At 38.0% G+C, this 20733-nt stretch overlaps 1 protein-coding gene across 1 annotated transcript in view; it reads right to left on the reverse strand.

Moving 5' to 3' along the window:
- GTF2B (general transcription factor IIB) overlaps positions 1-20325 on the reverse strand; it is a 33161-nt gene extending 12836 nt beyond the window's left edge. The window contains exons 1-2 of the mRNA XM_059377045.1: positions 20216-20325; positions 14978-15084 (exon numbers count right to left, since the gene is read on the reverse strand). Coding sequence (XP_059233028.1) covers positions 14978-15084; positions 20216-20232 — 124 coding nt within the window. The 5' untranslated portion in view covers positions 20233-20325. The remainder of the gene's footprint in view (positions 1-14977; positions 15085-20215) is intronic.
- Positions 20326-20733: the final 408 nt, after the last annotated feature.

Below are 20733 nucleotides of genomic sequence, written 5' to 3' on the forward strand. Positions count from 1 at the left end.
AGCTGGCCCAAAATAAGGACAGAAAGGTTAAAAGGATGGGACCATCACGATGGATTTCTCTGCCTCCTCCTGAGAAAAACAAACATCACTAAACTTGGGAAGTAATTCTGTAAATTCTAAAACTTACCTGAAAGTAACAAAACCTATGATTATAGACTTAAGTCTCACTGCAATATTAATTAAACAAGGTTCGTGTCTCAAAGAGACCACTTTAAAGAGACTGATTTTTCTTCCTTTTTATAAAAGAATAACAATGCTTGCTTACCAACATATATATTAGTTATATATATATGTATGTATGTATGTATATATGTATATATATATATATGTATAAGTGAAAGAAATTACCTGTATTTCAACTCTAGAGAAAACCTCTGTAAATATTTTGGAATATGTATTTTCTGCCTTTCTAATTCATGTGTAGATTTTTCCCTAAAATTAAATTACATTGTGCCTATTCCATGAAAAGCTCTATTCAACACATCTGTACCATAAACAAGAGACGATTTTTAAACAGTTTAGGTCCTTTTAATAAAGCATCTGCCAAATAAAGTGATACCCTGAACTATTGTTTTCTTTTTTAATGGTTATTTATTTATTTGAGAGAGTGAAAAGGGTGAGAGACTACATGGTGGGGGGTGTGGAACTGCAGAGGGAGAGGGGGAGGGAGGAGCAGACTCCCAGCTGAGCAGAGAGCCCAGGCCCCCAGGATCATGACCTGAGCCGAAGGCAAATGCTTAACTGACTGAGCCTCCTAGACATCTGTTTTCTTTCTTTTTTTTTTAAGATTTGTTTTAGAGAGAGAGAGAGAGAAGGTGCTTATGAGTTGGGGGAGGGGCTCAAGGGGAATGGAAAGGGGCAGAGTGGGAGGGAGAGAAAGAATCTCAGGTAGACTCTCTGGTGAGCTGGAGCCCAATGCAGTGGATCCCAGGACCCTGAGATCATGACCTGAGCTGAAATCAAGAGTTGGATGCTTAACTGACTGAGCCACCCAGGCGCCCCATGCACTATGTTTTCAAAGGGAAAAATGGGAATCTAATTTTCCTAGTCAGAGAAATAGAAACACACAAACATATGCAAGACAAAAACACTACTATGGCTTTCATATTTGGAGTTACTTGCTAAATTCTAAGTCCAAAAAAAAAAAAAATCAAATGTCATTAATAATAGTTTAAAGAACTTATTAAGAGAATAGCATAAACGAAAAGGTAGGGAAGTATGCTCTAGAAATCTAAAGATAAAGCATCTTGTCTAATACTTTATTTCATAGCATTTTCATTTTGGCCCCAAAATAACCTACCATGAGTTTCTTTTATTGGTTATTTTGTACTGCCTTTAAAAAGAAAGATGGAGGGGCGCCTGGGTGGCTCAGTGGGTTAAAGCCTCTGCCTTCGGCTCAGGTCATGATCCCAGGATCCTGGGATCGAGCCCCACATTGGGCTCTCTGCTCAGCAGGGAGCCTGCTTCCCCCTCTCTCTCTGCCTGCCTCTCTGCCTACTTGTGATCTCTGTCAAGTAAATAAATAAAATCTTAAAAAAAAAAAAAAAAGATGGATTGTGGGGAAGGTGGGTGGTGGGAAGCTGGCCTAGGATAGTATAAATAGAAAATCCAGAACTTGGTAGTGATGTCATTTTTCCACATATGTGGGAACAATCTATATGCCTCATTCAACAATTTGTGATTTGTGCTAAGAGCCATTTCCTCTTCTCATATTTTACTGCTCAAAACATAGCATTCATAAGAAATGAAATTTCTAAAATAATTCAAATAGCCTATCATGAAACTATAACTGGACCATCAGTGAAGTGCCTGAGTAATGAAATAGGGCAGACCATTCAAGAAAAACCAAAGTGCATGAAGGATTTTCATTTGAAGAAAACTTACATTAGGCAGCATCTTAAAAGTTGCTTTGGAAGAAAACTACAATACACAATCTTTTCAAGGGTAAATGCACAAGGCAGCCATAGTCAACCTCTGGCAAAGCAGCAGCCTGCCGAAAACCCATGCACACATACATACACAAAACCTCCCATATCCTTTCAGGTTCTACAAGCAAGAGAAGCATACCAACTTTTACTGGTTCCGTTCTTAATCAAACACTGATTTTTATAGAACAACCACCAGAGAGTCTATATATGAAAATCTGTAATAGCCAAAATAATACCACTACCATAATATCCAGAACAGCAGTGCTCCTCCATCTAGAGTGTGACTACTACCACTTTGATCTACACATCAGCCTCAATATGTAGTCTCTGTTCCACACAAGTACAGTTCTCAATCCACCTATCAGAGTGCTGTCTAAAGAGAATGAACTAAGACTTTTACCATATTTCAGAGAGAATAAGTTTCATCTCTGTATTGAACAATTTGAGAATAATTGCCAATTGGCACCTACCTCCTGATTTGGCATTTCCACTCTTAAATATTTACCTACAAAAATCTCATACAACAACGTTCATAGTAGCATTACTCATGTTACGAAAACCTGGAAACAACCCAATGTCCATTAACAGAATGCACACAATGAGATATCCCTTAGCAAATAAACTAATGATACATGCAGTGATATTATGAATGTATGAATCATGAATGTAAATGCATTCAAAATACTATTCTGAGCCCCCCAAAAGCCAGTGCCTAAAAAAATCATACTATATGATACTATTTATATAAAGTTCAAAAACAGACAAAATAATCTATGAATGTAGAAATCAGTACAGTGGTTGCTGCTGTTGGGGACAGAGGTGACAGACTAGAAAGAAACATAAGGGAACTCTGAGAATGGAAGAAAATAGTCTAAACATCTTGACTAGTGTAGATTACAGCAGCATATGCAGTGTCAAGACACAAACTGGACATCCGGGATCTGAGCATTATACTGCATGCAATTATACCTCAATACGTTACAAATAAAAGTTCACTCCACCAAAACACTGTTGATTTTGAACTGAGCTGCACCAAACCTATCCATTATTTTGGGGATGGCAGAAATATTATCAATCTTCTTGGACAAGGAAATACACTCTTTCTCAAGCTCTTCTTTCAGATTATATGTATGTCACATTTATGACTAGATCTAATTTTTTTCTGTTAAAAATCCCATTTTCTAACTAGTAATTGCTATAATATTTTATACGCTTATATTCAGCTACTTTTAATAGACTATTAATTTTTAAAATTTGATCTGAATATTCTAGATATAGAATCCCATCAGTAGCAAAGAACTTAATCCTCTTCCACTGCCTTAACTTCCATTTCCATTTTATATCTACAGCACTTGTCAGAACTTTGAAAACAATGCCTTTGATTTAAAACAGAAATATCTCCAATATTTCAACATTATTCATAAAAATAACAGGTGAACTGAAATAGTCATCTATTAAAGCATCATTCTACTCTAATGCAGAGTATCTTCTATTAGGAATGTGCTTAGTTCATCAAATGTCTGTCATCTTAGCAAAACATTTTTTACATTATAAAAGCTAGCCACAGTTGTTTGTGGGTTATTAGTCTTCTAGCACTTATATGTTAGGAGAAATTAAGTTATTCTGGAGTAGTAAATAATTTCAGGTCAGTGGCTTGAAACGAAGATTTCTTTCTTATACCACATGTCTATACAGGGATAGGACAGCTTTCTATACCATCCTCATTCAAGAATGACAGAATTCCTACGACTTGAGAGATGTTACGGGGGTAAAAGAAGGTGGGAAGTTATGCACTGACTTAACAGTTTCTAACAGTAACATTTCCACTCACCTGTCCTTGGCCAAAGACTGTCACGGGAATGATACTTAACTTCAAAGGGGGTGGGAAAGCATAAATGTATCATGTGGCTCAAAGGAGAAGAACCAGAAATATCAGCAAACAGTCATCAATGCTATTCTACAGGACAATCAGCAAGCAGAATTAAGCACTGTATTTTGGGATTTATGTATACATTCATAAAAAAAGATTGTACTAATACTTCCTTTTTCTGTCTTACAATAAACCAAGGAATCAGAGTTAACTTTAGTGGTTAGTTCCTCCCAAGTCTTACTAAGGACATTTTTAAAATGTTTAAAAGATATACTCCCACTAGTGTGTGGGATTCTTGATTTGCAACCCTGAGGATCTTATACCACAAATGTAACATTTTCTGTTGTACCTTTAATACTTTATCATATTCCCTTGGATCTTCAAGTAGTACCATAATGGCTATCTTGTCTTTAGCACCTTCTCATTCACTCTTTATGTTCAGCTTTCTTCTCTGCTTTACGGATTCAATTTATCTACAACAGCTTTGCTGTGTTTGTCTCTTTGTGCTCCCTTATTTCTTTCTGACAATATTTAATAGAAATATGGAAGCTTTATTTCACTGATTATAAAAAACAAGTTATTTTCTAACTTTCTTCTAGTAAACTATGTCAGAGGCAGAATTTTATTGTCTTTGTAGTTTTTACTCATAAGCCTCACACTGACTTTTCTGCTTATCCATTCTGTACTGAGGAACTATCAAATCCATGTCCAGTGGTGGCAGTTATATCAGAAAAACTTCCAATCTACGGCCACCAGGAATTCTCAGTCTCTCTGGGTACCCACAGTCACTGGCAGTTAACAGATGACCCAAATAAAATAAATTCCCAGGACTCTAGAAATTTATTAGGAAGGATACAGATTTGTAATTAAAGCAAAAATCATAGTAGCAAAAACAAGACAGAACTTTCTCACATTTACAGTCTACAGTTAATAGTCCTAGGCTACTGTGACCCAAGCTCCTCCAATCTTTTTAATAAGCCATCTTTTTTTTTTTTTTAAGATTTTATTTATTTTAGAGAGAGAGAGAACACATGCAGAGGGAGTGGCAGGCAGAGGGAGAGGGAGAAGCAGGCTCCCTGAGGAGTAGGGAGCCTGATGTGGGACCCTGGGATTATGACCTGAGCTGAAGGCAGTTGCCTAAACAACTGAGCCACTTAGTCACCCCTAAAAAGCCCTCTTTATCATGACTAGGATTTGCAGCGTAAGATGCCTGTTGGTGGTTCCTTTTACCACGTCTGTATTCTAGCCAGTGGGAAGGAGAAAAAAGGAGGTTATATCCCTTATGGCAGGATCTAAAGTTGCACATACCTGTTCTACTTACAACCCATTGGTTAGAGCACATGTTCATACCTAGCTATAAGGAAGTTTAGGCATCCAGTCTACAGCCATACCACCCTGAACTCGTCTGATCTCGGAAGCTAAGCAGGGTCAGGCCTGGTTAGTACATGGATAGGAAGTTTAGGCATCCAAATGCCCAGTTAAAACATGGGGATTCTACTACTAAACGAAGAGTGAGATAGTAGATATCAGGCAATTAAGCAGTGGCCTCTACCACTATAAGGAATAACGGGGTAGGAGAGAAAGGAGGTAAGAGAGAATGTCCTATAGAACCAAGGCACTTTGCCTTATAGTCTAAATAGTGCCCTAAGACAAATAAATATCTAACCTCCTTACCATGCAAGCTATAAACTATAAATCCAACCAGAGATATTTCGTAGTCCAATATTAAAATCAGAATGATTTATGGTAACAATCTAAACAGTGCAGGGGAAAACTGCAACATACCAAAAGCAGCCAGAAAGCCAACACTGGAGAGTGTGATCTTCTAGGCCTGACCTAGCCTCAGAATGTTTTTGGTTTTTCTTGTAAATTAATAAAGGATTTTTTTAAAAAAAAGAGTATTAAGAGGAATCACCCTAAATTTCAATTCTTTCTGCTACCTTCCTGGAAAGTGATTTAAGCATTTTGGTATTTAACCAGTGGTAGAATTCAGAAGTAGGAGTCTTAGAACAACATTCTCAAATTACTTGTTTTCAAAAGGTAGATTAATTAAAACCATTTAATTTGGTGCCTGAGTAGCTCAGTTAGTTAGGTGTCTGCCTTCAGCTCAGGTCATGATCCTGGGGTCCTAGGATCAAGTCCCACATTGGGATCCCCTCTCAGTGGAGAGTCTGCTTCTCCCTCTCCTTCTGCTGTTCCCCTGCTTGTGCTCTGTCAAATAAATAAATTTTAAAATCTTTAAAAAAATTTTTTATAAACCACTTAATTTGAAACTACAAAACTTTCCAAAACATGCCAACTATAAAAGTTCAATAATCAGGGGCACCTGGGTGGCTTAGTGGGTTAAAACCTCTGCCTTCGGCTCAGGTCCTAGGATCGAGCCCCACATTGGGCTCTCTGCTCGGCGGGGAGCATGTTTCCCCTCCTCTCTGTGTCTGCCTCTCTGCCTACTTGTGATCTCTCTCCCTCTGTCAAATGAATAAATAAAATCCTTAAAAAAAAAAAAAAAAGTTCAATAATCAGTATGCATTACTCAAGGTAACCAAGCATTGAGTTTTTTAATTTAAAAAAATTAAGATGCTTTGGAAAACTGTTTAGGTCAACACATTACATGTGTTACATCTAATGTTGAAAATGAAATGCATCATTAGCTTCCACATCTTCCTTAGTCATCTACCCCTTCCTACCATTCCTTCTTACACTATTTCAAAGAATCCTAATTTTTAGTTTAGAGTTACTGTACATTCTTAACAGAAAGCTTGCATTAAAGACAATTTTCAAGAGATATCTGGTCAACAGATACTTTAGAACACAAAAAGCTGTGCAAGTTGAGAGTATAATTACTTTTGGAAAGGAACATGCATTATAATTCCATCCCTGAGAATCCGAATACATCTCTTATTTCCTCAAATACAGGCAGGTTGGCAGCAGCAACAGCAGTATCAAAGCTAAGGAACTGCAGTTCTGATGGAAGGTACATCCTTAATCATGATAATTTTTTTTTTTTTTTAGAATTTATTTATTTATTTGACAGAGGGAAATCACAAGTAGGCCGAGAGAGGAGGGAAGCAGGCTCCCCACTGAGCAGAGAGCCCGATGTGGGGCTCGATCCCAGGACCCTGAGATCATGACCCCTAGCTGAAGGCAGAGGCTTTAACCCACTGAGCCACCCAGGCGCCCCCTTAATCATGATAATTTGAGTCATTCACATACTAACACTCTCAGGCTTCTATCCTATGGGCATGCTTCTTTTCCCCTCCACTTGGAATGACCTTCCCTCCACAAACCCTTACCCGCACTTAATGATGTTTCAGTGTAAATTCAACCGTAATTTCCCCAGGAAGTCACTGCTTCCTTCCTTTGTGTTCTCACCAAACTGGGAAGATCTGGAATAGAGCTTTCACCATGCTATGTTGTGCTAATGCACCTCCTCCTTCCACATACTAGCCAAAGAGTTGCTCAGAGCTTACTTAGAGCATTTAAGCTCTATCCCTCCCCCTGACCAGCACAGTGCCTTAACAGAAACAGGCTAGTTAAGTCCTACAGATCTGGATTTGAGTGGCTCTATCACTTACTAGATGTGAAATCTTGAGCTAATTACCTAAGTACTCCAAGCCTCAGTTTCCCTCAGAGTGGTTGTGTTAATCCAGTAAGGTTAGTAATTCTCTGATGCTTAAGGTAAAGTAGCATCTAAACGGAAAATTCAAAATTAGGTAAGAAGGCTGGCTCTGAGGGCTTACAGGAGGTACCAAAGCAAGAATCTGAAAGTGAGTATTCCTCAATTTTCTCCTTTAGGAAACACTGTAATGCAAATTTAAAGATGGTAATCTGGCAATCTTTAAAACGCTACAGTTAGAAAGCACTGCATATGGCAGACCCACTCAAATTTTGCAACTGACTTGCTATGATGAATGGCATCATAGACTTAGAATAACCTGCTTTTTCTGCAAGAAAAATACTTGTAACCCCAAAATATGTATCACTGAAATTTCATACTATACATTTTCTACATTATCTCATTTAATTTTTAACAATTCCTAACAATTCTGAGTTGTATGGTACCTGCTCCCCGTTTTGGACTTTGGGGTTGGAGGGGAGGTTGCGACTTATTTTACACATGAAGAAAGTTAAGCTTGGAAAAATTATGTTACTTGGTTATAGTTCCACAGCTCACGAATGCCACTAGTTATACTAGGAGCTATGGACACACGAGATCTCTGCCCTATAGTAATTTGCAGTCTGGAGACATGGAAAATATGGAAACCAAGGTAAAAACTCCAAAAGTACAGAAGATCTCAAAAAATGTGGTAAACTGGAACGTCAATAGTATGGATTTCTTAAGGTTTCTTAATGTTACTGATGTATGACCTGAGATAGAATTTCAAGAAATGGGGTCTGGAATCTTAAACAACTGATTCTTAATGCACATTTTTGCTTCAGATGCACTGATATAAACAATATCCAGAAAGACTTTAGGAATGAGAGGTTAAATTGGGTCATTTTCCTCATTTAAATCTAACTTTACTATTTTCTGGTATTCTCCTTGTATTCCTCTAAAGGACAATGAAAGACTTCAGTTTTAAATGGCACATAAGTAGTTTTAAGTAGAAATGATACCATTAGATCTAAATACCTTATTTGAAATCCTAATTTATAAAAGTCAAAACCAATTTTGTGTTTTAACAACTATTACAGCAGCTTACTAACCTAATACTTTGTGGACTAGAAACAACATACAAGGTCAAATTTATGAACAAAATGATAGTCTACTGCCACCTAGTGCTCAATTTTTACAGTGACAAAATCACACTTAGGATATGTGGGGAAAACCCCACAAAACAGTGCAGTAGAGCCAAGAGTTTCATTGTAGAAATGACAAAGATTTGCTTTAAAAACTAGCCTTATTTTGAGATCACTACCAATATCCTACGGATCAATTGTAAGATTAAATAGCCAGCGACAAATCATAGCACTTTCCATGTTTAAAATAAAAATCATGTAATTCAAATAAAAAATAAAATTGACTCTTCCTAGTCAGTTAGACAGTTATTACATGTTAAATAGTATTGAAAATAGTCACAAACTATTGGGAACATCCCAAGTACAGATGAAACTAAATATCACACAACGACTTAAACATGGGGAAAATATTAAAAGACACTGAATGCTTGACAAACTATTCTCCAAAGATAGCAGCAATAATCTCTCATCAACATGTTCTTCAGAAACATGACCTTATCTATCTCACACTGAGGTGGTACCTGTATCTCCACCCCTTCTAATCTAGGTGGGCCCTATGACTGGTTCTGACTAGTGTGTTAGTATGTGAAGGACTCAAATTATCATGACCAAGGATGTACCTTCCATCCCAGGACCCTGGCTTGGCAAAGAGAGCTGGCTTCTCCCTCTCCCTGTGTCGCTCCCTGCTTGTGTTCTGTCAAATAAATAAATACAATCTTATTAAAAAAAAAAAAAAAAAAAAAAGGCAAGAAAAAGAAAAAACCATCATGGGAGTGGATCCTCCAAGTCCAGCTAGTGCCATGTGGAAAGAAACAATGGCCCCAAGGAGTCCTTCCCAAATTACTGACCCATAAAATCATAACCAACATAAAATGGTTTGTATATGCCACTAAGTTCTCAGGTAGCTTGTCGTGTAATTGAAACAGAAACTGGTTCCTCAAAATTATAAACTGCTTTAAGAAAAGCCTAAAACACTGTGAGTACCAATTTTGAGACTGAGTGGCGGGCCTCAAGAAGCCCATGAATGAAGGCTTGAAGGACAGTGAGAAAAGTGTTGTTAAGAGACTGGAGAGAAGGCAGTTTATCATCATAGGAGATAAGTATTTTTCTTCATATTATGAATTATTTCACAAAAAAATATGATGGCAATGGCTCTGTTGAGAGGGGTAATATATGGCTCTGAAGAGGGCAGCTGAGCACTAGTAGCTAGTGTTGAGTTTGAAATTAAGAGGAGTTAGTGACAACAGACTGCCCCAAATTTAAGCACAAATTAAATATTAAGTATAGACTTGTTCAAAAACAATTCTAAGAGTTCCCAGTTTCTAAGGTTGTCTGATTATTTAAATCAAAGGCTATCGAAAATGCTTATTCAATAGAATGATATAATCTGGAAAGTTTCACATAAGGTAAAATGTTATGGCAAGCATATTCAAACCATGTAAACCAAGATTATTTATTAGGAAGCACATGACGAGACCTGGATTTAAATCTCTATTGAATATCAATATCTTAAATATGAAAAAGCTGCAAATTTTATGCCCTAGTGGACTGCAGAATATGTGCCCAGACTCATTTCTGCCCTGCCTCCATAGCATAAAGGCAGAACCAAGCTGGCAACAGAGAGCATATGCCTTTAAACCAGCAAGTTAATGCAAAGCTAATTAAATACAGAACACAACCTCAATTTATGATGGCTCTAAGACAGCAATATATGCGTTTGTGTATATATGTATACACGTACACGTATTTTTAAAATTTAGACTCATGGACTGTCATGTTCATTTAAGTTCTTCTCAATATAATCTGGTGTTCTCTTCAACAAAACGGCACTTTCCTAGCAGACTCCTGCCTGGCCGCCCTCGCGGAATGGATCCTTCACTTGCAGGACCCACTGCAGGTTAAATTATACACTGAACCACAAATACATGAATGAGGCTACTGTGTATTTTAAAACAGGTGTTTGTTGTTGTATTTGATGTCAGAGAAACCAATTATCACAAAAAGATATTTCTTCATATAGAAAGGAAGTGTAATCAGATTATATTTTTTAATTTTCAGGCCTCACAATTAGGCCAGTTGCTTTAATTAGCATAAAATATAGTAGCTCCAATGCTGGTGTTCAAGACTGATAAGTAAATAAAAGCAAACTGAAAGATAATTAACTTCCTTTGGTTTGATAGAAGCAGAAAAATGCAAGTAAAAATTAGGGATTCCAAGCACAAAAAAGCATGTAAGCCTTGTGGACTAGAGATCTTCCTTCTCCAGTTGGTTCATCTTACACAACCATCTTGCTAGTCTGAAGTAGAAATGAAGCTGACAGAAGGGCTGAAGCAAAATTTCTGCACCATTTTTTAAATGACTACATTTAGGACAGCAGAAATTATGTTTAGTCCTCTGTCTCAGTCTCACTCTAACATACTATCAGTTTGATCTTAATACTGTGGGAATTAGAATGCTCTCATTCAACTTACAAGCAGGCAAACATTTTCTGTGAAGGGCCAAATAGCAAATATTTTAGATTTTGTGGGTCAAGAGGCTAAACTGAAGCACTTACATAAAGAGGAAAAATCCATTAATTTTTTAATTAATGAAATTAAAAATATAATAATAGTTTGTTGTAATACGTATCTACTACTGAGAAAGAATAGAATTCTCTTTTGGGGTGAAAATACTTCACTTAATTGGAATTTGGTTAGCATTCTCTATCATCAAAATCAATTACAAATGTTCATCTGTCAATGCTGTGTTAACAGGAATTTATGTATTTCATTTTTTAAAAAGTCTTTTTCACACACAGATAAGCACTGCCAAATACTGATATTAATCTGCAAGTATATGGTTTTAATTGAGCATATTCATTGCTTGAAAGGCATTTATAGAATTTTATTACATTCTTCTGATATTTTGCCTTTTAACATGTCATTACATTGTAGATTAATCACTCCCAATTGAAGGTTAGGTGGGAGCTCCTTAATTGCAGAGTTAAATGGATTCTGAAATATGAAAATTTTCCTTTGCATCCGGGTCTGAAAAACACTGATTAAAATGTAGTTTGAGTTTGGAAAATATACCTGCTTCAGATTGGTGTGGGAATGAAGATCCTAGTTCCTGTTTAAACTTCTGACAGCAATGAAAGTATATAAAATACATTAATTTGACATTATTTGTGATTCAAATAATGTTAGTTATTGTCAAATTAATTTTCCTACAGTGCATTTTTAACATATAGGTACAATTTTTCCTTACAATTCTAGGTTAAATTAATATTAGCAAGTCTAGAGCAAAAGCTAATTTCTAAAGGCATTCAGTGTTCAGTAGCAGTGGTTCAAGGCAGTACTGCATCTAGAAAAATTTCAACTTGGCCCTGAGCTCAAAAACAATTACAAGAAAGCTTTGCTGCTGCTAAACTATCAAATTACTATGTGGTAGGCAAGTCTATTTCTGACAATGATTCACAGAAGCGATGACAGTTAAGTCCCTGAGAGTGAATGAAGTTCACTACTGATACTGTTACTGATCAGCAACATGACAGATTCAAACCTTCTCTACAATGTATCTGCTGATGAATACAGAACTACAGGCTTTAAAAATCTTATATTTTCATAATCTTTGAAATTTGTCCAAGTCTTCTTCCACATGCACTTTTACCACCATCATTTGTAACCCATCTTAGCAGACTCCCCTTCAGGTTGTACTGAATTAGCATTTTTATAACTTCTTTAAAAATAGTTTCTCCTATGCAGATGATTCAAACTCTTAAAAACTGCACTGTCACCTTGAACAAACAACTCAGTAACATCTATCTAGTATCAAGAGTCCAGGGGAAATACTTGAAATTTGCCTGGACTTTTAATTGACTATTGATGTCGCTCCCAGAGTCCTCAACTCTTCAGGCAACTGTTTTTTTTCATGGAGGCGAATCATCTTAAGTTTATTTTTTCTGGACATGTTTCTTCAGCTATGACAATCAAACACGAAATTAGTTAACTCATCATTGGTAAATAGCTTTCCCTGCATGGGCTATGAATAAGCCACTCAGAAACTTACTTTAACTGCAGCCTTATTTTTATTCTGTGATTTTTGTGAAGAAATTCTGCTGTGATGAGATTTTCTAAGTTTTCTGATCATTGTTATTACTGAGTTGGTATAGTGAGTGCTTATCTGGTAATGTCAACTGTACTCTTTTAGCAGAGCTATGGTATCACTGCATAATAAATACAGCACTTGCCATCTAATTCAGTAACAAAAAAACCCCACACTCCACTGTACCTTAGAAGCATGACTTTCGAAGTTCACTTTTTTCCTTTTTGTTTTGACACAATGGGTATGCAATGGTAACAAAATAAAATGTTGCAGTATGGAGACAGGCTTTGTACTCAGATGCTGAGGAGTTTTAACTGCATTAGTGGGATTTACAGTGCACTGGGCAGCAGTGTGATGTGATGTGATGAGCGTGCCCCACATCTGGTTTCTGTTGCAACTACTAAATCCTGCTGTCATAATGTTAAAGCAGTCATGGACAACAGATACCAAGAAGTGTGGCTGGGTCCAATAAAACTTTATGTATGGGTAACGGATACTAAATTTCAATTTGGTATTATTTTCATATGTCCCAAAACATTATTATCCTTTTGATTTTTTTCAACCTCTTTAAAATGTAAAAGCCATGCTTAGCAGGTAGGTCATATATAAAACAGGTGGTGGCTCACAGGATGCCTATCTCACCCTGAACTCATTTTACTAGGAAAGGCAATCTAGGATAGAAATTTGACTCTACGCAGACAGTGGAGCATCACAGCCACACTCAACTTCAGTTTCTCATCTCCAAAATGAATATAATATTAGTACTCTTCTCAAAGTCTTCTCTGAGGATAAACTGAGTGAATACATAAATCATTTAAAACTGTGCCCAGCATGTATAAGCTGTTAGTATTGTTTACTGAGTAGAATTCAATTAATTGTAAGTGGATTTTAATTCCTATTAGTGACTCTGTATGATTTAAAACTCCCACTGGAGGTCTGAGGCAAGCAGCCTACCTGGATGAGTATTACAGATGTCTTCCAAATAAGACAATTCCACAATATATCGCCACCAATGTTTCTGTTGTATGTCCCATAGTCCTACTAGCAATTTCATTTCTGAGTATTTCAAATGGCTAAGTATCACTCCTTTTTTAAGGTGCTAGCTGCAATCCCACCGTAAGAATAATTTTAGAACAGGCCATCTCTATTCAAAATTCGGCTACATATCTGGATAAGTGAGCAAGCAAGAACAAAATGAAAATTTTAAGAAGCAGTATTTTTGACAACAGCAATTTTATATCAGAAGTTCATAAATAAATCACTCTACATAAGTGATTGGATTCATTAACTAAAAGGCTTTGAATGAGACTCAGTATAGATACACATTGATTACTCTAAAACAGATCCTATTTAAATATCTAAAAGTGGGGCGCCTGGGTGGCTTAGTGGGTTAAAGTCTCTGCCTTCAGCTCAGGTCATGAACCCAGGGTCCTGGGATCGAGCCCCGCATCAGGCTCTCTGCTTGGCAGGGAGCCTGCTTCCCCCACCCCCTCTCTGCCTGCCTCTCTGCCTACTTGTGATCTCTGTCAAATAAACAAAATCTTTAAAAAAATAAAATAAAAAATAAAATAAAAAAATATCTAAAAGCCACAAAAATCGATTAAATTTATTCACTTAAAAAAAAAAAAGACTTATTTATTTTTACAGAGAGAGAGTGAGCAAGCAAGGGGAGGGGCAGAAGAGGGACAGGGAGGGAAAATCTCTAGCACATTCCATGCTGAGCACACAGTCTGATGTGGGGCTGGATCCCACAACCTTGAGATCATGACCTGAGCCAAAACCAAGAGTCAGATGCTTAACTGACTGGCCCACCCAGGTGCACCTTATTATTTCATAAACACAAGTGTGTCACCACCTCCCCCCACCAGTTAAGCTTCTGCCTTTGGCTCAAGTCATGATCTCGGGGTCCTGGGATCATTGAACCCTGTCTCAGGCTCTCGGCTCACTCATCAGGGAGTCTGCTTCTCTTTCTCTCTCTGTGCTAGGGCACAGGCGCATGCACTTTCTCTGTAAAGAAAATCTTTACTCTGTAAGAAAATCTTAAAAACAGAACAAAACAAAAACCTAAGGACTCAGGAGACTGAAGACTGAGGGCCTTTTCTTTTGGATTGGCGGTCTCGATTTTAAATATTCCTTAATATCCCACATTATGAAGCATATACATCTGTATACACAATAAAATATGGTATCTCTGATTTTACTCTTGTTTTTTCCCTAATTCTTTTTGTTAGTTGTATAATGAATTACCTGTAGGGGAAAAAAATCAAAATGTATTCATTAAAAGAAACTTTGGGAAATATACAAAAGCCAAGTACCCAAAATAGTGATTTCAATTAAAACCATAATAACTACTCACCAACAACGAGGCCACATTCTGGACAGATCATATCACCAGCTCTGTAATCCTCCACTAAAATCGCATCTGGATGGTTTGGACACGTGACTCTTGGAAGAGCATCCAAGCTAAATGGAATAAAATATATATATATATTTTCCCAACCAACATGTAACAAAGTAGTTTTTTGTGGGCAGGGGAAGGAGGGATAAAGGAAAATTTTGAATACTTTCTCAATACTATACATGTATAATACACAAGCTAAATCTTCAAAGTAAACATCCCAGTTAGGTAACTTTTAATTCCAGCTAGTAATTAACACAGATAGATTCCATTAGAATTCTTTTTTCTAAAAACAGTTAATGGTTGGCAGACATGGAAGGCTTCCAAAACCTAAATGGAAAGTAAGTCTTTTTTTCTCTTAACAGGCAGGCTACTAGGATCTTTAAAAATCTTAATTGGCGGGGCACCTGGGTGGCTCAGAGGGTTAAGCCTCTGCCTTCAGCTCAGGTCATGATCTCAGGGTCCTGGGATCGAGCCCCGCTTCAGGCTCTCTGCTGAGCAGGGAGCCTGCTTACCCCTCTCCGCCTGCCTCTCTGCCTACTTGTAATGTGTCTGTCTCTTTATCTCTCTGTCAAATAAATAAATAAAATCTTTAAAAAAAATCTTAATTAGCAGAGAAATGACTGGCTACCGTAACTTGTGACATTTACATATAATCATCTGTTTTGTGTGACTTATCACTTATTTCCCTGTGAGAGAATGAATTTCAAGTCTGTTTTGTTTTTGTTTTTTTCCTACTTGCTGGATATTTTAGTAATAGATTTATTTTTTTTTTTTTTTTTAAAGATTTTATTTACTTATCTGTAAGAGAGAGAGAGTGAGAGCGAGCACAGGCAGACAGAGTGGAAGGCAGAGTCAGAGGGAGAAGCAGGCTCCCTGCGGAGCAAGGAGCCCGATGCGGGACTCGATCCCAGGATGCTGGGATCATGACCTGAGCCGAAGGCAGCTGCTTAACCAACTGAGCCACCCAGGCGTCCCTAGTAATAGATTTAGAAGAGAGCACTGAACCTAACAAGTGGGAGTGTGACAGATGTGCCTCTGCTGAACTTAAGACATGAAGATTTCATTTAGTCCAAAAAATGAGTTTGCTACCATTCAAGAAATGGTTTCAAAAGCTACTTTTTAATCTATTTGTGATGGTACTAATGTGTCCAATTATTCTAATTTGAAAATGAAACAGTTTGGGGAGACACATCAATCTTAAATGACATAAAAGAATCAGTTTTTAACAAGCAAGAGGGGTGCCTGGCTGGCTCAGTGAGGAGAGCATCTGACTCTTGATCTCAGGGTTGTGGAGTTCAAGCCCCACACTGGGCATAGAGCTTATTTTAAAAAATAATAATAAATTAAAAATAAAATAAAAAGCAAAAAAGATATTTTACATAGATTTAGTAGTTATTTCTCTCACAATCATAAGTGTTTGATATCATGGAAAATAAGTCCTCTTTAAAAGTTCAGTTGAAATACTACAACACAGGTTATGTTACGGTCATCACGAATATACACCTAGGTGCGCCTGTGTGGCTCATTCGGTTAAGCTTCTGCCTTTGACTCCGGTCATAAACTCAGGGTCTTGGGATCCTCTCCCTCCTCCTGCCCCTAGGGGCTCCTGCTCTCATTCTCTCTCTCTCCTGCACCTGTGCTAACAAATAAAATTTTTTGTTCTTTTTTTTAAGATTTTATTTATTTATTTGACAGGCAGAGATTACAAGTAGGCAGAGAGGCAGGCAGAGAGAGAGGAGGAAGCAGGCTCCCCCCTAAGCAGAGAGCCCGACATGGGACTCGATCCCAGGACCCTGGGATCATGACCTGAGCCGAAGGCAGAGGCTTTAACCCACTGAGCCACCCAGGCGCCCCATAAAATTTTTTGAAAAAACAAAAACAAAACACCCCACAAATATACATTAAAAGACATCATTAACCATTCTTACAGTAAGTAAGCAGGTATTTGTGGGTTTTGGATAAATTTTCAAATGTCAGCAAATATAATTGTTAATTCTCAACAGAGCTGATTCCCACTGAAAACTAATATTCCACATCCCCAAAATGTATATATTCAAGTTAACCAAAACAGGTCTTGGATCTTTTCATTGGGAAAATGGGGGATAGAGGTTTGTTTTATAGACACACTTATTCCATAAATTCCTATTACGGAAATATTTTAATGAAGTATGATAAATTCAGTATAAATTATGAAAAACTGTTGAAATAAAGGAAAAATCTTTGCAGAATAATAGGCTTACTGCCTACTTGTAATTACAAATAGGCAGCCATATGGCACACAGCATACAAGGATACGGACTAATTTATTTTGCATTATTAAAAAAGTAGAACATCTTGTGTATGTACATAAATGATATGTAAACATCTCAATACTCTAAGTAAAAAGAGTAAGTTAGGGAATTTTTTAAAAAGATTTTATTTATTTATTTGAGAGAGAGAGAAAGTGTGAGGAAGAGGGAGTGAGAATCTGAAGCAGACTCCACACGGAGTACAGAGCCCTGGCGCAGGGCTCGATCCCACAAGGAAGGTCATGATCTGAGCCAAAACCAAGAGTCAGATGCTTAACCAATTGAACAATCCAGGCGCCCCTAGGGATTTTATACAAAATTGGGGGAAAAAATGAATTACACTTACACGCAGTAACAAAGATGACTCTCAAAATGCTGATCAAAAGAAACTAGACACAGAAGAAAAACATGGGCCATCTATAGAAACTTTAAAGTGGGCAAAACAAACCTATGGTGTTAGAAGTTGGGAGGCGGTTATCTTTGGAAAAGGGGTAATGGCTGAGGTCACGAGGAGGCTTCCAGGGTGCTAGTGGTATTTAATTTCTTGACCTGGGTGGTAGCTATGTTTATGTGCCCATTTTGTAACTGAAGTGTGCACTTAAAAGGTATGTGAAAACTTCACGAAAAAGATAAAAAGCAAGGCAGCAAACTGTTTACAACAGACTTTGGGGGAAGAAGAGAGGTTAAACATGCCTGTTAAATCCTAGAATCATTAGGAAAACACAAAAAAAACTGGTTATAATGGCTGTTTCGGGGGAGAATTAGATGGCTGAGAGCTAGAGAAGAAAAGAAACTGCTTTTCACTTTTCTTCTTTTTGCAATATTTGTATGTTACCTATCCAAAATAAAATGAATCACAATAGTCAACTTTAATCAGAAAACCCACAAGAATAATACAAAAGAGGAACCACAAAGTAGGGTTCCACAAAGTGGGGGAGGGAAGTAAGGGAGAGAAATGAAAGGGAAAGAAGAAACAACGACCAATGACATTAAAACAATTTAGAGTCCCCAAGGAGCCAGATAAACCCAAATCTCACTTTATAGCTATTATTTATTGGGTGCCTACTGTCTATCCAGTGCTACATATATATTAATCTTCAAAGCAACCTTACAAAATAATGGTTATTTCCCTACTAAACATTAAACTCAGAGAATGATTAGCCTGAAATCATAGAATAGTGGTGGAGTTTAGCTTTGAACTCACAACATTTGGCTTTCCTCTGTGAAAACACAGGCAGTTTCATAACCTAATAACTACATCTTACTCAGGGGGAAAAAAGCTAACGTCAGAAATACTAAAATTTACCTTCGTTCTCACTGGCAGAAAAACTCTAAATAGACAACTGCAATGACACATCTATTTAAGACCTGGATGTGTCCGGAAAAAATTTATTTCCAAGATTATTTTTTAACAAAGAAAATAAAGGCACACAAAGGAAAGTGTATTCTCTTGGTAAAGAATCTTTCTCTTGAACTTACTATATTTAACTGCTACAAATTTTTCTAACACACACAATTTCCTGTCCTATTATGTGGAAAAGCTGTGCCCAAATAAGACCACATTTACCTTTCAGATCTACTGCCATGAGAGAATGTAAAGTCGTATATAGGTATCTTTGGGAAGCTGGAGTTTTCCACTTACCTACAAGGTAGCCTTTCCCAATGGAGCCACACCCAGACAGAATGATTTGAGCATTCAATCATAGAATTACAATCAGTAAACAAGACTGTCATTGGCTTTAAGAGTTGTTTCCTTAAACAAGTTGTTTTAGCTAACACTGCCTCCCCGACACCTTTTTTTTTTTTTTTTTTTTTAAATAAAGTACAGTAACATAAAGCAGTAAGTCTTAGGAGTTACCACAAAAGAGCCTGGACTTCTCCAGTTTGCTATTTGGTGATAACAGCCTTCATTGGGAACTCAATTCCACAGATGATAATAAATTCAGAAAAATTATGTCAAAGGTACCTCTCAGAAGCTATAGAACTAAGTTGATACTTTTAATACATTCTGAGTTAACTAGAGGCCAACTGTGTGATAACAGGAAATAGATAAGAGATTCTACACTTAGTTCTAACACTAACCTTGGAGAAGTCAACACTGCCATGACTCAGTTTACACTGATGCAAAAATACTAATATCTACCTCATAGTAGTAATGAGAGATATAATTAGGGTCTACAAGCATTTTTCAGATCACAGGATTAAAGGCTGCCTCTAAGGGCACTGCATGCATTTCCTGTAGATAGGAGTACTTCACATGTTTAAAATATTTTAGAGAGTGACTTCCCAGCATATGTAAGTGATTTTCTGCAGGCAAAATTTTCTTCAGGAATATGCAGAAGACGTTTGTTAAATAAATAAATAAATAAATAAACCTCTTAGAAGGGAACTTATCAACTCTTCGGAAATGCCCTAGCTTCCATTTCAGAAGGCCTCCGGGATGGTAATCAGTTTCCATCAGGCTGACGTCCCTAACTTTCTAGCTGTCAGATCAATAAGGGCCTGGAACTAACCCTTTCCCGCTCTTTGGAAAAGATCGTGGGCCGGTTGAGCCACAGCTGGAAAAACAAGCGTAGAAAAAATTAACAAGAAAAAACACGGTTTAAATATCCCCAAAAGACGCGAAACCAGGGGCTGGGGACACAGGGGCCCCCGCAGGGTGATGCCTGGGCGAGAAAACAAGCCAGGACATTGGAATGGTAACGCCGACGGCTCGGTACCCCCTGCGACACCCCTGACAGCCCTGCCGCCTGGAAGTGCCTTTGTCCGGGTCGGCCAGCCAGTCAGCCGCCTCTCCCCGCACCTCCGGAGCGCTTTGCCCAACGCGGCAGCCCCGGTGGCCGCCTAACAACTCTGCCACTCTCCGCCCGCCCCTTGGTAGCCCGGCTCGGCCAGACGTACTAACCGGCTGGTAGACGCCATCTTCACGGCCACTGCGGTCCCAGCTAGAAGCCACAACAGACGCACCGGGAACAGGAAGAGACTGTGGCGACGAGACGCTACAAGACGGGCATTTATAGGCGAGCCTCCCCCCTCACGCAGTCGTAACAGGGCGCGGCTACGGGTCGGGAGAAAGGCCAAGAAAGGGAGATTCTGTACGCCACGTGCTTTGCGTTTTCTTATTTTCCTATTCCGTCTCTGTGATTTGCTGTGTTGCTGAGCGAATCAACAAAACTACTTAGGAGAATTCTCAAGGTAACTCTACAAACAGGCTACGCCAGAGATACCCTCAACTAGACTGAGCCGAAATACAAAGACAACCGGCGGGGGGGGGGGGGGGGGGCAGAGCCCGCATTCCCGAGAGTTTACTACCCTCCCACCCCCCAGCCTGAAGTCAGCTAACGCCAGTTTGAGCGCAGTCCTTACTTGCCCAGAGGGGTGATTCCGCTTAAGGAATTTGGAATAAAGAGAGAAATTCACTTA

This window comes from Mustela nigripes, chromosome 14, assembly GCF_022355385.1.
Source record: "Mustela nigripes isolate SB6536 chromosome 14, MUSNIG.SB6536, whole genome shotgun sequence".
Taxonomy (NCBI): domain Eukaryota; kingdom Metazoa; phylum Chordata; class Mammalia; order Carnivora; family Mustelidae; genus Mustela; species Mustela nigripes.